General features: G+C 46.2%; 1 protein-coding gene across 15 annotated transcripts in view; it reads left to right on the top strand.

Annotated features, from left to right (window-relative positions):
• The first annotated feature begins 740 nt into the window (after nt 1-740).
• Nucleotides 741-17,152, top strand: part of SEC31B (SEC31 homolog B, COPII coat complex component) — a 56,860-nt gene continuing 40,448 nt past the window's right edge. For 3 of the 15 annotated variants that reach the window (XM_032313034.1, XM_032313035.1, XM_032313021.1), the window contains exons 1-9: nt 3,561-4,513; nt 4,869-4,992; nt 11,249-11,444; nt 11,627-11,722; nt 12,644-12,787; nt 13,118-13,260; nt 14,120-14,219; nt 14,323-14,484; nt 15,004-15,138. In XM_032313034.1, coding sequence (XP_032168925.1) covers nt 4,261-4,513; nt 4,869-4,992; nt 11,249-11,444; nt 11,627-11,722; nt 12,644-12,787; nt 13,118-13,260; nt 14,120-14,219; nt 14,323-14,484; nt 15,004-15,138 — 1,353 coding nt within the window. In that variant the 5' untranslated portion in view covers nt 3,561-4,260. Of the gene's footprint in view, nt 1,509-1,533; nt 1,721-2,509; nt 2,680-3,560; nt 4,514-4,868; nt 4,993-11,248; nt 11,445-11,626; nt 11,723-12,643; nt 12,788-13,117; nt 13,261-14,119; nt 14,220-14,322; nt 14,485-15,003; nt 15,139-17,152 lie in introns of those variants that run through there. The other 12 variants (XM_032313025.1, XM_032313030.1, XM_032313024.1 and 9 more) reach the window with 12 other exon arrangements.

Below are 17,152 nucleotides of genomic sequence, written 5' to 3'. Positions count from 1 at the left end.
TTACTTGCCCTCCCATCTCATCCACTGTTGTGCTAAGATGCTCCAGAAATGCTTGGTAAGTACTTAATACACAGGAAGAGTGTGAATGGTCTGTCTTGACTTCAAAACCCTTCAGTCCACCCAAAAAGGAAATCTAGGTTTGTGTCACAGTGATTTGGGGCTCAGTCATAAAATAACAACCAATTCACCATCTTTGGATGTGTAGTCGGCAAAAACATGGTGGAACTTCCACATTAAACCAAAGTTTTGAATCACAGATAACAGGTCTAAGTTCTTTAGCTGCTGGCAGAACTTTTTTTTTTTTAAGATTTTATTTATTTATTTGACAGAGATCACAAGCAGGCAGAGAGAGAGGAAGAGAAGCAGGTTCCCTGCTGAGCAGAGAGCCCGATGCGGGGCTCTGTCCCAGGACCCTGAGATCATGATCTGAGCTGAAGGCAGAGGCTTTAACACACTGATCCACCCAGGTGCCCCGGCAGAACATTTTTTTTTTGAAGATTTTATTTATTTATTTGACAGAGATCACAAGTAGGCAGAGAGGCAGGCAGAGAGAGAGGAGGAAGCACGCACCCCACTGAGCAGAGAGCTTGATGCGGGGCTTGATCCCAGGACCCTGGGATCATGACCTGAGCCAAAGGCAGAGGCTTTAACCCACTGAGCCACCCAGGAGCACCCCCGCACCCCCGCAGAACATTTTTATTTGAAAATGCCGTAATTCCCTCAGTCAACATAAAAAAATCCATCTGATATTTTTTTCACCTCCCTCTTCAATTGTTAACCTTCATCAGTCACAAGAGTCTGTCCAGTTTTCCTTTATAGTCACTGCCGCTATATTAATCCAGGCTGTCATCACCTGATACCTGGACTGTTAGTCACCTAATTGGAGTCCCTGCCTCCAGCTCTGGTTTCTCGCAAGGGAATCCATATTACTTGTCTCAAAATACAATCCTCATCTTACTGCATCCCTACTCATAATTCTCTGTAACTACCGATTACCCCGAGTTGAACTCGTATTCCCAACCTGTATCCGGCCTCTTTAGTTCATGGTAACGGAAATGCCAAGGGGCCCACTAGCTCGTTGGGCCCTTCCTTCTCTCTGAGATATCACCTACCTTGCTGCTGCAACGTATGACCACCTGTCTCATGTTCCTGAAGCCCTCCAGGAAGGCCTTGGTCTACAATGCCAAGCCCCCTGCATGCCTGTACCTTTTCATTAGTCAAAAAACAATTCACAAAGCCAACAGCTATTGGCTACCAGTTGGTGCTGGGCTATAGTGCGTTGCTGTTATTTATGGCCTCGATTGCTATTTACCTTTTCAATTAGGATTCCACTGAGAGCTTCTGGAACTAGTACCAGGTCTTCTCCACTTCAATAAATAATGAATTAGTATTTTCCCTTTTCGCGGGGTTGGGGGGCTTTTCCCGGAACCTGGCTCAAATCGAGTAGGTCAGAATTGGTCGTCGCAGGATCTGACCCACTGCCGCAGAACTGCGCAGCCACAGGACAGGTGAGGGAACCCGGAGCAAAAGCGAGAATCCTATGACCTCCTCCGCGGGTCAGCCAGCTCCTCGACCCCGCGCTCTGCGCGCGCCGTGCCCTGACAGGACTACTTTTGGCCTTCGGCAGCCGCCGTCCGCAGCGCCCACTTGAGCCCATAGGCCCGCGGAGGAGACCGGTTCTGGCTGTGCCGCGCTACCCTGACCGGGGCTCCCCGTGCAGGTGGGTCTTGCCCACCTCTTTGGGGGTGGGGGCGCCCGGGAGTGCCTCCCCTCCTTCGGGAGAGAGTCGCGGGGGAGCTTGCCCTCAGCGGAGACTCCGGCCCGCGCCTCTCAGGGCCCCACCGCGCCCGCCCTCGGGCTGGACCCGGCTCGGCTCCCTCGCGGCGGTGCTGCGGCCCGAAGAGGGTCTCCCTTGAGCGCCGCCCTCGCGCCTTCCCGTGCGTCCCGGGCGTGGGCCTGGCCGGGTCGCTGCCGCCCGCCCTCCATCACTGCAGGAGTCCGTTCGGCTCTTGGTTGAAAGTAGTTTAACAGCCCATCTTCCCAGTTAACAGATCGTCGGGGATTTAACACCTCCTGTGCGGTTGAGTTTAGTTTGAACCAGTATAATGGTTAAAAGCACTGGGCTATGGGGGCTGTTGTGGGTTCACGTCTCGGCCCGGCCAGTTTTCTTCCCCGTAAAAATGGGGATCATATAGTACTTGCCACGGAGAGCCATTGGGAGACTTGAGATTTGCACGTTAAATGAGTAGTGCTAAACACAGCTTCTACTTTTGTTAAGGGCTTTCCCCGGAAACGTGAAAATGGCTTTGACCAGCAGGTGGCGGTGGTGATGTGTTGTGCCGCAAGTCCGTACGTGATTGCGTTGCCTCAAGTGTTTAGAGGCCCACTGAGAATCTTGACTGAATTGGCAGCCTCAGACTTTGTTCAGGCTGGAAACTACATTACAGATTGAGTAGTACTACCTGCTATTTTTCTAGGTTGAGACTAACCTGATGGTGGCTTCCTTAAGCAGGTCACAGCAGGTCCCAAGTCTCCTCCCTCAAGTTCAGTGTTACATTACAAACAAAACACTTTCCTGCCACTTTGCCAGCCTGTTGGGATCGCACGTTGAATATGTGTTAGAATTAGATTGGAAACCACAGAATTAAAATGGATGTCTACCTTCATTCAACAGATAAGGTTAGCAAGGGGAAACAGATTGAGTCTGATTTTCATTGGATGGCTTACCTCTTGGAGGGGGTGAGAAGATGAGCCCAGAAAGGTGTGATAAGGAACCAGTATGCAGAGAATGAAAGGAAGAATGTTCAAAGTATGGGAAACAATTTACAAAAGTTCTGAGGAGGGCGCCCTGGTGGCTCAGTGGGTTACAGCCTCTCCCTTCAGCTCAGGTCATGATCCCAGGGTACTGGGATTGAGCCCCACATCAGGCTCTCTGCTCAGCAGGGAGCCTGCTTCCTCCTCTCCTCTCTCTGCCTGCCTCTCTGCCTACTTGTGATCTCTCTCTGTCAAATAAATAAATAAATAATCTTTAAACAAAAAAAGGCTAATGTGGCTGCAGCACAATGAATAAGAGGGGAAAGTAGCAAGAGATGAGGTTGAAGGGGTAGGCTGGAGCCTTTGAGCAGGGTCATAATGGGTTTGAATGCAATTTTATTCTGAGTGCAGTAGAAGTCATTGAAAGATTTTAATCATGGAGGGGCACCTGGGTGGCTCAGTGGGTTAAAGCCTCTGCTTTCAGCTCAGGTCATGATCCCAGGGTCCTGGGATCAAGCCCCTCATTGGGCTCTCTGCTCAGCAGGGAGCCTGCTTTCCTTCCTCTCTCTCTGCCTGCCTCTCTGCCTACTAGTGATCTCTGTCTGTCAAATAAATTAAAAAAAAAAAAGATTTTAAGCATGGAATGCCAATCCTCTTTGATTTTAAAGATTTTATTTTATTTGACAGAGACAGTAAGAGAGGGAACACAAGCAGCATGAGAGGGAAAGGGAACAGCAGACTCCCCGTGGAGCAGGGAACCTGATGTGGGGCTCAGTCCCAGGACTCTGGGATCACCGCCGGAGTGGAAGGCAAATGCTTAATGACTGAGGCACCCAGGACTCCCCCCTTTTTTATTTTAAAAGTTCACTTCCACTGCTGTGTAGAGAATTAATTGGGTGATGGTAGAGTGAAGATGGCTGGTTGGAGGATTATTGCAGTAACCCAGGTGAGAGATGATGGTATATTCAAAGAGTGTGGTGGTGATGGAGATGGAGAGAAGTAAACAGATTAAGATATAATTTTGGAAGTGAAATCAGAAAGACTTAATGATGAATTAGAAGGGAATAAGGGGGTAAGGAGGAATCGGGGATTTTCAGGTTTTCTGGTTGAGCAGTTGGGTGAAGAGTGGTACCAGTTACTGAAATGAAGAAAACTGGAGGAAGAACAGATTTGGCGAGAGGAGATGGTAGAATAGAGAAATCTGTTTTCAACAGACTAACTTAGGTATCACTGCTATATCCAAATGGAAATGTTTGATTAACAACTTATATATAAGAACTTGGAGCTCAGAAGAGAAATTTGTGTTGGTGGTACGAATTTGGGGGTCATCAGCATATGGATGATATATAAAGCCAAGGGAATAGATGAGGTCACTGAGATATTATCTGATCTGATAATTATCATCACCATTGGGCTTGTGGCAGCCACTATGTTTGGATATCTTTTGGGGGTAAATGCATTAGATTTCCGTAATTGGGTAAGTGAACTGTCCTTGCAGCGCTACAGATGATTATGTGTGTGTTACCCCCTATTTCCCCGAAATCCCCATTCCATGGTGGGGAGAGAGAAACAAGATTTCATGTCTGCAGGTACTCCTTGAATCTGACCCTTAAGTTTGCAGGTTTCTATTTTCAGTGGACTGAGGGCCATGTCAGTTTTCTGCCCCACACAGGACTGACCATGAAGCTAAAGGAACTTGAACGGCCAGCTGTCCAAGCGTGGAGCCCAGCCAGCCAGTACCCTGTGTATCTGGCCACAGGTATGATTATATTGTGGACTACGATCTGCTGAAAGTGTAAGTCAAGGGGAGACTTAATATCCAGAATTCCTTACTGAGCTTCAGAGAAAGCTTTAGAGTCATGGAACGGTGGGGTTTGCTCGAAGCATAAGCAAAGGGACATTAAGTGTTTGGAGTACCTCGGGGCAGCCTTGAACTATGGCTCAAGCCTGAGCACCTCCTGTTTTCTTCCTTTCCTTGGAATTACCATTTGGAAAAGGGTATTCGCAGTCCTCTCCTGTTCTTCTGCCTCTCCACTCCCCAACCATTTATACCCCAAATCCATGCATGTATTTTTGCTTATATGCTGCTTCTTCCTAACTTTTCTTGTGCCTAGGAACATCTGCCCAGCAGCTAGATGCCTCCTTTAGCACAAATGGCACATTGGAAATCTTTGAGGTTGATTTCAGGGACCCCTCTTTGGACTTGAAACACAAGGGAGTCCTTTCTGCCTCAAGCAGGTACTATATCTTAATTGTTGATGGGTGTGTGGGACAGATCCTGATATAGACCCTGTTGAGGAATCTTGGTAGTAATGTGTACTTCTCAGAGCTCATGAGGAGATACGTGAGGGGAGAAGTTAACCCTGGGTTTATTTTGCAAGAGGATTTTTTAAAACACCCACTTGCACCTTTTTGGTCAGCAGCAGCGGCAGCGTCGGGCAGAATCAGGTGATAGAGGGCACCTGGCTTAGATGGTTGAGTGTCTGCCTTCTGCTCAGGTCATGACCCCAGGGTCCTGGGATCGAATCCTGCATTGGGCTTCCTGCTCGGTGGGGAGCCTGCTTCTCCCTCTTCCTCTACTGCTCCCCCTGCTTATGCTCTTTCACTCACTCTCTCTCTCTCTCTCAAATAAATGAATTAAATCTTAAAAAAAAAAAAAAAAGAATCAGGTGATAGAGACACCTCACACAGAGCTGGACCTGTAAGTACCTGATCTCTCTCTGACCCAGAGATGTTGGCTCCTTCCTCCCTCAGCTCTTGCGAAGATAACCTTACACAATATCTCCTTTTCTGCCAGTGGAAGGAGAATGAGTGAGCCTCTCCGCATCGTGGTTAGGCACTGATTGGGTACTCGTGGATTTCATGGCTCTGGTGGGCTTTCAGGGCTGATTACTAGCATTCACAGAGGGTGTGTATACAGACCAGACACTAGCTCTGTATATTTATTCATCCCTCAAAATGGGCCTAAGCCATAAATACCATTATTCCCATTTTACATAGGAGGACACTGAAACCCTGAGAAGCTAGGATTTACCTCTAGGCCTAACTCCAAAATCTACCTTCTTTCTATTATTCTGTTATTCAACTTTTGTAGGTTTTGTAAAGATGTGGCTTACAGCAGTGGTCTCCAGATTTTCATACCACCAGGAAGAATGTGAATATTCACTATACTTGATACACACACACACACACACACACTTATATACTTATATGGGGAATATAAGTAATACATTACTCTACTATTAAGAATGCAGTTTCTATAATTTTATACATTAAAAAGTAAGTCTTTTTCCTACAGCTCAGAAAATTACCTTGCTCATCCCACTTTAGAGATCACTGATCAAAATGCAACTTTGCATTCTCTTGTGCGTTTTTTGGTTCATCTGAGAGATTAATTAAGTTATTTAAACAGAAGTACCCTTTTTTTTTCCTTTCATGGTTTAACCTAATAAAGGTTAGTTATTGTTCTCCTTTCCTGGAGCCCCTCTGTCACTTTCCGGCAGTATCCCTTATTTTATAGTTTTTTTACATATCTTTGTATTTCCAGTACCTTTCCGTTTGAAGAGCAGCCACTGGAGGGTTTGCCAATAATCATGGAATATTCTTAGCATCTAAGCAAGGGCCCCCAAAAGGGGTGAACTAATGCAATAACATTCGTACTCCTGGAGTTAAGAGGAGGGGCAGTGGGCAAGGACCCTTCTCCTCAGCCAGCAAAGTAGCAGCCTTAGCATAGCAGTGGCTCCTTAGGGCAAAGAGTTCCCAATAGAGGCAATATAATTGCTTAAGAAATCTTGTATCATGCTTGTGTATGCCTGTGCATACACAATAAATATATATAAAATATATTACTGGGCGCCTGGGTGGCTCAGTGGGTTAAGCCGCTGCCTTCGGCTCAGGTCATGATCTCAGAGTCCTGGGATCGAGTCCCGCATCGGGCTCTCTGCTCAGCGGAGAGCTTGCTTCCCTCTCTCTCTCTCTGCCTGCCTCTCCATCTACTTGTGATTTCTCTCTGTCAAATAAATAAATAAAAATCTTTAAAAAAAAATAAAATATATTACTTATTTTATATATAAATATATAAAATCTTTTTAAGAAAAATTCTTCTTTTTTAAAAAGAAGGTGCCTGGGTGGCTCATTCAGTTAAGCATCTCCCTTCAGCTCAGGTCATGATCCCAGGGGTCTGGGATCAAGCCTCTCATCGGGCTCCCTGCTCAGGGGGGAGCCTGCTTCTCCCTCTCCCTCTGCCTGCAGCTCCCCTTGCTTGTGCGCATGCTCTCTCTCTCTCTCTCTCTCTCTTTCTCTGTCAAATGAGTAAGTAAAATCTTTTAAAAAAAGAAATCTTGAAATTGAATCCTAAGATCCCTGTGGGCAGAGATTTTTGTCTGTTTTAGTCATTACTGTATCTCTGGCTCCTAAAACAGTGCCTGTCGTTAGATGCTTAATAAAATCCGTTAAATGAACAAGTGACATTAGAAATGTCTGGATTACCAAAGCAAGCATTGGTATCTGCAATTTCAGTTTGTTATAGTTATTCTTCAGTTAATCTTAATGCCTGGAGAGTTTTTCAGGGGTGATGAGTGGTAGGTTTTGCAGCCAAATAGGTTGAAGGGACCCTTTTTGAAATGTAGGTACCCAATAAAGGAATCATAAACTTCACTTCATACCCTGTTCCATCCTGCAAGGATTGGAGACTATAACCAAAATAAATGGTACAGTTAACCCTATTGATAGTATTTCATCTCTGCTTTCTTCTCTACCTCCATTATTGTATCCAAATATTGATTCGCATTTTCAAAGAACTAAAGAATTACCTTTAGACCTGGATCTATTAGAGTTGTGGTTTTTTGTTGTTTGTTTGTTTGTTTTATTTTAAAGATTTTTATTTATTCAACAGAGAGATAAAGAGCACAAGTAGGCAGAGCGGCAGGGAGAGCGAGAAGCAGGCTCTCCACTGAGCAGGGAGCCTGATGTGGGGCTCGATCCCAGGACCCTGGGACCATGACCCTAGCGGAAGGCAGCTGCTTAACCGATTGAGTCACCCAGGCGCCCCAATCTATTAGAGTTTTGTTGAAGAAATTATCTTAGACACTCCAGAGTCTAAGACACCCACTTTTGGCTCAGCCTGGGTTCAGTCACTCACTCAGAAACCCACGTTTCAAACTATTGACCAAGTTGATCAGGTAGGTAGAGAGCTGCCCATTCTTTGCTTTATGCTTTCCTCTTTTCTGTGTCATCTTTGGCATGGTTTAGTGGAAAGTACAATTGTATTGCATCCTTCGCTAAAGGTCCATGACTGCGCAGGTGGTATTCTGACAGTGTTCTTCAGTTTCCTTACTTATGTATAAAGAAGAGGTTGTGCAAGATGGCTGCTAAGAACCTACTGGGCTCTAGATTCGGGTCTAATGTTCAGTCTTCCTTCCCTTTCTTTTTTTATAGCAAAAAAAGCAGCAGCTAAGTACTCAGTTCACAAGTCAACACACAAGTCATGTATTTGCTTTTTTCTTTTTTTTCCTTTTCCTTTTATCCCCTAAAGATTTATTCATTTATTTATTTGAAAGAGAGAGAGAGAGCGGAGGGAGCAGCAGGAGAGGGAGAGACGCAGACTCCCCATTGAGCGTGGAGCCTGACTCAGGGCCCAATCTCAGGACCCTGAGATCATGACCTGAGCCAAAATCATGAGTTGAATGTTTAACCAACTGAGCCACCCAGGTACTCCCCACTTTTTTAAAAAAGAAACCTTCCTTGTATCTCTCTTCATTGTTACCTAAACATACACTTTTCAAAACCTTTCCCCTTCCTTTGCCTGTCCTTTTTATGGCTCAACCACATTTGAATCCTGAAGACCTCTTTATCCTTAATCCATGATGCATTAGAGAAATGTTACATATTTAGAAATACTTGACTGAAAGAGAACTGCTCTGAAACACTGGGTACAAGTGCAGACAAGGAGCTGCCTCAGGCTATAAGTAGACTGGGAGTGCATGCGTAAATGCATCAGAATCAATACGGATTTCAACATCCTTCCCTTATTGGTCTAGGCTGGTATTAGTCTGATGTATCTAGTACAGGGGTTCTCAACCTGGTTGCTTGTTAGAATCACCTGGGGGCTCATGTTAAAAATGTGAATTATGTAGGTATGTAAAGAATCTGTATTTACTTTAGGCGCCACCCATCATTCCTGATGCTCTGTGGTGCCCATTGTTGCCACCTGCATGGGAACCTCTTCAGCAGAGAATTCTACCGGTATTCTCATGTTTTGAAAGTTCCCATTTTTCTATACAAACTCTTTCGATACCTTCTCCTTAAATCTCTCTTCTTCTAATGTCTGAAAAATCCCATTTTTAAGCCAAAGGCCAACTTGTTTTTTTTTTTTTTAAGTTTTTATTTTTAAACCATTCAAACATAGAAAAGTTGTAGACTAGTACAATGAGTAATCGTATACCTTTCCTTAGATTTGTCAGTTATTCATTTTTGGTTGCATTTGCCTGCATGCCTCTGAGCTCTCTCTCTGCATCCAAACACATGCGTACACCCACCCACCCACCCCCGCCCCCACAACATGCGATTCCCTGTCCTTTTGCAGAGCAGAGATGATTGACAGTCCTTGAGCCCACTGAAGGGTCATGTACTGTTTGGGCTCCTGCTTCACCCTCGCCAGTGAAATGGTTTTCCGTAGGACTGTACTTCCTGTAGGCTTAGAGAAAGGAAGTCATTTTGTCACGCGCTGTGATCTGCATTTTGGTCTCTCAAAACTAACAGGGATTTATTTTCCAGCCCTTTGGTGACTCCCCCTTGAGGTGTCACGTGCCTTTATCTTCGGTCTGGAGGTCATGAGATGTGCCCATACTGTAGCATCCTCCACCATCTGTGTGTGAGTTTTTCTCTGGCCACACACTCTGATTTCTGTGAGACTATTCTGGGCTTCTGTAGCTGCTCTGATGACTTACCCTCTGCCCACACTGACCTGTAGCCCCAGGGGGACATGGCAGCCTCTCGAACCAGGGTGGCACACATTCTTCTGCCCTATTAAGATCAGGGCGACCTTAGAACACATTGCCATTTGGACAGTAGCTCTGGAGCCACCGCTTGTGTCAGCTCTGCTGTTTTATCTCAGTTGCTGACCTGGTCTCAACCAGTGTTCAGCTCTTTACTTCTAACAGGCGGTTGCTGCTCTCATGACTGGCCGAACAGGTTCCTGCCTGGTCACCCCACTCAGTTCCCAGGGTGTGGGAACATTTCATTTCCAGGTTGGGATCTTATGGTATCATTTGATGTGAAATCTAGCTTCTCTGAAGGGCTGTGGAAATAGCCTTGGCTGGCAACTGTGAATGAAGGACAAGCTACCTGGGAGGCTTTGAGGATTTCACATGCTTTCCCTGGGGGCTTTGCAGAGGAACCATCTTTGTCTGCAGGAGCCCAGGGTCCGTCTTTTTCTTTTGTGCAAGACACTGGCAGTGTCTCATTAGAAGCATCATTAGAAAGCCAAAAGTGTTTCCCAAGAGGTATGTTTATTCTTTACGCTTCTCTGTTGGTAGGGCTGGCCCAGGGCAGTCACGTGGAAGACACACAGGGTGGAGAGGTCTGTGGGTCTTTTCTTACCTCCAGTTTGAGAGGGAAGAGGGGACAGCAACTGTTTGTGTAGGGAAACTGCTTCATAGTCATGTATAAAAGAGTCTGGATCTTCCTCTAAGCAGAATACACTATTTTATGATAGTTCAGAGCTTGGGCTCTAAAATAAGATGGACCAAGGCACCTGGGTGGCTTAGTCGGTTGAACATCTGACTGTTGATTCTGGCTAAGGTCATGATTTCAGGGTCATGAGATCAAGCCCCACGTCGGGCTCCATGCTGAGTGTGGAGTCTGCTTAAGATTCTCTCTCTCACTCTCGCTCTACAAAAATAAATAAATAAAATAGGATGGGCCAGGCTTTAAACCTTGATTCTGCCACTTCCTAGCTGTCCAAAAGGGATAAAATTACTAGCTGTGTATACAGAAGTTTCATTAAATTCTCTGTGCCTCAGTTTCCTCAATTAAAAATGGAGTCCATAATAATACTTCATAGGGTTATTGAATACTAAATCAGCTAATACATGTGAAGCACTTAAAACAGTGCCAGGCATATAGGAAGTATCTAGTAAGTGTTAATTGTTGTTGTCATTTGAGTTGTGAGGATTAAGTAATCTATTTGAAATATGTATCCCTGGGTCTATGTAACCCCAGTAATGTTAATTAAGGGAAAAAAAAAAAAGCATGCCACACATCTCTGAGGCAGTGTTCTCCTGCCTTCTGGTGTAACAAAGATAGAATCTTTTTTCAGAGAAAGGGCATGACCAAGCAAGCAAACCTATGTTGTGTGTCTGGTAAGTGAGGGAGACAGGCAGACTCCATCTTGGTGGGGATGCCTGCGTATTGACAGAGGCTGACAGAAATGCCTCCTCTCTGCCTACTGACATGAATCTGAGCTGGTGCTGATGCTGGTTCCTCCTCTTTGTAGGTTTTACAAGCTGATCTGGGGGAGCTTTGGCAGTGGGCTTCCAGAAGGCTCCGGGATCATTGCAGGCGGCGGGGACAATGGCCTGCTTACTCTATACAATGTGACCCACATCCTGTCTTCGGGGAAGGAGCCTGTGATTGCCCAGAGACAGAAGCACACGGGACCTGTCAGAGCCCTTGACTTTAATCCTTTCCAGGTACTGCACTTCATTTGGACTAACATGGCCAAGCCGTGGAGCCACTTGTGACTGTAATTCTGAGCCCTTCTCACACTGTTATGGGGGAGGTTTTGGAAGCCCCAAAGGGGGTTTCTTTCCCCCTTTCCTATTCTTACCTTTTCCTGGGATGGTGTATCTCCAAAGGCCTTTTCTTCATACAGGCCAACCTCCTGGCCTCGGGGGCCAGTGATTCTGAAATCTTTATTTGGGATTTGAATAACCTCAATGTGCCAATGACCCCAGGATCCAAGTCACAGGTAAGGAGACTCCCGGGGCTGCTGATTAGAGTGTGCAGCTGATTTGCCCAGGAAAGTCTTGAATTCTTGAGGCACCCAGAGCCCGGGAGACTTTGGACTTCACCACTGGAGGGCAGTAAAGCGCCACAGACTAACACGTTACCAGCCAACCCATAGCAGGGATGGAGCGGAAGGGTGGTGCTTTGTGGTCATTAACTGTCCTAGGGTTTCTGGAACAAAGATGAAGAAAGGCAGTAAAAGACATTGAGAAAAGGAGTGAGAATACTGTTTATCAGAGTAGAGCTTAGGCAGAGTAGAGTAAGACCCTGGGCTCTGGAGTGGGGCCAGATACATCCTTGTCCTTTTGTGGGGTGGGTCATCTTTGCCTCTATATCTGGTTCTCCCATGCGGTTGGGCATCTTGTGTATGTCTGTCTCTGAGTATACCTACCTGTCAGTCTGTAACTGGGCCCGTCTTTTTGCTTCCTGGCTCTTCTCTATCTTGTGCTTACAGTATCCTGAGGTAAGTTAAGTATAAATTTGATAGCACCTTGTGCCCTAAAAATAGCAATGGCTTGTCTTTCTGCCTTATTCTTTCTGGATGTCTTACATGTCTTTATTATCCTCCCTTCCTCCTTCTCTGCCACTCTCTTTGTCCTAGATAAGAGGGCTGATTTAAATCTTGACTCCATCCTCTCAGGAACACCTTGGGATAGGAGTAAATTCCAAGTCTGCCTGCCATTCTCTCACCTTCTACACCAGTCCCCTAACGGATCCTTTCTGGAAAATTCAGCTCCCACACCCTGACACTGTTTGGGTTTGGGAAGCCCCATCTCGACTCTTGGGCTTTCTGCGGGGAGGCTGGGAACAGTGGAAGAGTAAATGGCTCTCGGTCCAAGGGATGACAAGTTGTCCCCTTCCCCCTCCCCACTTCCTGCCTCAGCAGCCTCCAGAAGACATCAAGGCACTCGCGTGGAACCGGCAGGTTCAACACATTCTGTCTTCTGCTTACCCCAGCGGCAAGGCGGTTGTGTGGGATCTCAGGAAGAATGAACCTATCATCAAAGTCAGCGATCACAGCAACAGGGTGAGTCGTGAAGGCAGAATACAGGCTCGCGCTCTGGCTTCTTTCTAGTGCCTAGACTTCAGAGCTGCTCTTCCCCAGGCCAGTGTTCTGCTCCCAGCTGTTGCACTTGCAGGTCCAGCCTCTTAGCAGATTTCTGGTTGAGAGTGAATGCTTAGGGAAGCTAAACAGCTGACGCCAAAGGCTAATGTTCCTTACTCACTCATGGTCATCACTTATCACTGAGAAAAGACATAAAACCAACCCTCAGAGGTCCTATTCCAACTAGGCAGAAAAGGTTCATAACCAGAAGTTTCAGATTACGTCACCTGTTGCGGTCTGCTTTGTTCACAGATGCACAGCTCAGGCCTGGCCTGGCACCCAGACATAGCCACCCAGTTGGTGCTGTGTTCAGAAGATGATCGTTTCCCGGTGATTCAGCTGTGGGATTTGCGCTTTGCCTCCTCGCCCCTGAAGGTGCTGGAGAGCCACAGCAGGTAAAGTCTCAAATTCTGTCTACATCCTTGGTGGATGGTGGGGCATAACTGACCTGGGTAGGAGGCAATGAATGGCTCACTTTAGTTACCAGTCATCTTTCCTGTCTTCAAAGCAATTCCCAGTGAACACACAGTCTCTAAGTCCTAGCTGTAGCTCCAATAAAGAGGAGCTCCTTGAGATCCTGAGGTCGTGGAAAAGAACCTGAGATTCCATTTAACTTCCAGAAAGGGCGTATAGATGGGATCATGAGAAATATTTGGAGACAATGTTTAGTGCCTCTGGGAGAATCTTCAGGCTCTGATTCAAGGATAATGTTCTTTCTTTAAGTGGTGAGGTTACTTCATCCAAGACCTCCTTAATAAGAGAACCTTGGCTCCTGTCTGTCCTCTGAACAGGCTTTTCCCTGAAGCTGTAGCTCTTGGGCCCATAGCAGAAAAAGCAGCCCCACACTGTTCTTTCTTACTAAAGGGCTGTATTGCCTTTATACCTTCTTGGGGACTTTGAAGAGTTGAGTCCTCACTACCCTTCTTTTTAAAACAAGCACCCATATGGTTGAGTGTGTGTCTGATTCTTGCTGTTCATAGTCCCTACTCTGCAGCTGGGGAAAGAAGCAGGCTGTTCTGCAGGGACCTATGGGAGACAGAGTAATAGAGTGTATAGTGCACAGGCTCTGGGATTTGACTTGGGTTCTGGTTGTGTGACTGCCGAAGGTTCCTCAAATTTTCAAAGCCTCATTTTCCTTATTTGTAAAATGAAATCAGACTGCTCATTTTACAGGGGTGAAATTTATCCAAGATATATAAGGTACCCTACTCAGAGTAGGCATTCGACAAATGTTAGCTGCTCTTTCCTTTTTAGGGGGATCTTATCCATGTCGTGGAGCCAGGCTGATGCTGAGCTTCTGCTCAGTAGTGCCAAGGACAACCAGATCTTGTGCTGGAACCTGGGGAGCAGTGAGGTAGGCTGGCCGTTCTGTGGGCGGGCTGGGAGAAGAAATAAGCTATGTTCTGGCTTACCTTCCTTTTAGTCAGGGTTTCCCTAATGGTGGGGTTCCCTCACAGGTAGTATATAAGCTACCCACACAGAGCAGCTGGTGCTTTGATGTGCAGTGGTGCCCCCGGGACCCTCCAGTGTTCTCTGCTGCCTCCTTCGACGGCTGGATCAGTTTGTACTCCGTGATGGATAGGAGCTGGGAGGTCCAGCAGATGAGACAGGCTGACAAGGTTTGAAAGGCTTGGTGGAGAATGCTGGAGGGAATGCTGTCTCTGTGTGGGGGGAGAGAAAAGGACGAATGGCCTGGGAGGAAAGGGGAACTATTGGAGACTGGGAGGCCCTGGGTTGGGAGGGCTGCACTTTTGGTGTAGTGCCCATCTTCCCGGGACGGTGTCGTTCCTGCTACAATACGAAACAGACCTTCATGTTGACTCTTGCTCTTGGATGTTCCCTGTAGTATTTCGGGGACACTGGATCTCCATGCCAGGACCATTATTTTGGAAATATGAACCGTCTCATCTCCTTTTCTCCTGTAGATCCATTCTGTGTCTATATTCCACTGTAGACCGTGGATGCAGTAGGCTTTCCAAGAGCTTCCTGCATGGGAGTTCTACCCTCACTACCAGTTCCCTAGAATACGGGAGTCCAGCCTTTGTCCAGATTTGGTATCTCCAGGATTCCTCCCAGAGTAAAGTTTATAGATGCGGCCCCATGTGGGGTTGGTGATACAGGTGTCCTTTTGCCTTCAGATCTCTTCTTCTTTCAGCAAAGGCCAGCCTCTCCCACCATTGCAGGTACCGGAGCAAGTGGTCCAAGCATCGTTGATACCTCCTCTAAAGAAACCCCCCAAATGGATGAGAAGGCCAGCAGGTGTTTCATTTGCTGTAAGTGTAGTGTATGGGGGGGTGTGCACAGTTGTGCATGTGTATTTGTGAAGCCTCACGTATGCCCAACACATAGCTGTGTTCTATGGGACATTTATTCCTACTGCCTGTGCCTCGCATCAGGGCCCATTTTTGGGCTCAGGCAGAGTCACTATTGCTCTCTTCTCTATCCCTTCACCTTGCTTACGGTGCCGGTGCGGTCTGAAAAGTATTGGTTGCTGTAGGCTCTTTGGTTATAGAGAACTGCCTGAGGGCTCCATCTGATTTTTCTCTAACCCCTACATGTCTGGACTGGGACTGAGTGCAGACATGGAAGGGTTAGAAACACAAAGCAGGAAAGAAAAAAATTTGTAAGTCCATCCTGTCACTCCTCTGCTCAAAACCTTTGACCTCTATTCCGTTATGAACTCAAGGCCAAATGTACACAGGGCTCTGCTTACCTTTCCAGTTTTTTTTTTTTTTTAAGATTTTATTTATTTATTTGATAGAGATTGCAAGTAGGCAGAGAGAGAGAGAGAGATGGGGGGAAGCAGGCTCACTGCTGAGCAGAGAGCCCGATGTGGTTCTCAATCCCAGGACACCGAGATCATGACCTGAGCCAAAGGCAGAGGCTTAACCCACTGAGCCACCCAGGCGCCCCACCTTTCCAGTTTTTATTCCCAACTTTTCCTTATGTGTTCCCTGGGTTCCAGTTCCATATGACTCCTTTCTGTTCTATAGATAACTCCTCAACTTTGCTGCTTCTGCCTGTACCCTTCCCTTTAGCTTCCCTCCTGAGCCACTGAATCTTCCTATGGTCTTTTATGGTCCCTTGCTTAAATACCACCACCTCCACAATGCCTGTCTTTAAACCCTTGTCAAACTTCACTTCCAAGATTTCTACTCCTCTAGCGATACACTGTAACTGTACTAAGGTTATTTATATACATGTGTGGAGACCCTACTAAGTCAGAGAGTCCTTGACAGTAGGGACCACATTTTGTTCATTTTTTATCCCTAAAGCAAATGCTTCTCAAGCTTCTCAAATGCACATACAGATCACCTAGGGATCTTATTAAAATTCAGATTCTGGTTCCTTCAGTCTAGGATAGGGCCCAAGATTCTGATTTTCCAACAAGTTCCCAGGTGATGTCCTTGCCGGTGGTCTGAGGAGTGGCAGGGTCCAAAAGTTCTTAATCCAGTGCTTTAAAGATTAGGTTTCAGTGCACCTGGGTGTCTCAGTTGTTAAGCATCTGCCTTCGGCTCAAGTCTTGGTCCCAGGGTCCTGGGATCAAGCCCCACATCAGGCTCCCTGCTCAGCAGGAAGCCCCCTTCTCCCTCTCCCTCTGTCTGCCACTCCTCTTGCTTGTGTTCCCTCTCTCGCTGTCTCTCTCTCTCTCTTTCTATGTCAAGTAAATAAATAAAATATTTTAAAAACATATATAAATAAATAAATTTAGGTTTGAATTGAAAACAGATGTATCAAAGACGTGGTTCTTGTGTTCCAAGCCACCAGTTTTATTGTGGAGGTAAGGCTGACATACTCAGGAGACAGGGAGGTGAAGAATTCTGATGTTGAGAGAGGTACATTCTGTTGTTTATTTGTTTGTTTCAGGAGGTAATTCTCTGTTTAATTTTTTGAGGAATCACCATACCATTTTCCACAGCAGTTGCACAGTATTTCCAACGGCAATGCCTAAGAGTTTCATTTTCTCTACATCAGCTCTAATCATTATTTTCTGCCTTTTTTAATTGAAGTGTAATTGACATACAATGTTACATTCAGTTTCAGGTGTACAACTTAGTGATTTGACAAGTCTGTACGTTAGGCAATGCTCACCACACGTGGCTACCAGCTGTCAGCTTGCAGCGCTATTACAGTACCGTTGCCTATATTCCCTATGCTGTTCCTCTCATCCCTATGGCATATACATTCCTTAACTAGAGGCCTCTACCTTCCACTCTTCTTCACCCATTTTGCCCATCCTCCCACTCCCCACCCCTCTGGCAACCACCAATTTGTTCTCTGTATTTA

This window comes from Mustela erminea, chromosome 14 (assembly GCF_009829155.1).
Source record: "Mustela erminea isolate mMusErm1 chromosome 14, mMusErm1.Pri, whole genome shotgun sequence".
Lineage (NCBI taxonomy): Eukaryota > Metazoa > Chordata > Mammalia > Carnivora > Mustelidae > Mustela > Mustela erminea.
Note: the sequence above shows the minus strand (reverse complement) of the source record. Positions and strands in the feature narration are given on the sequence as shown.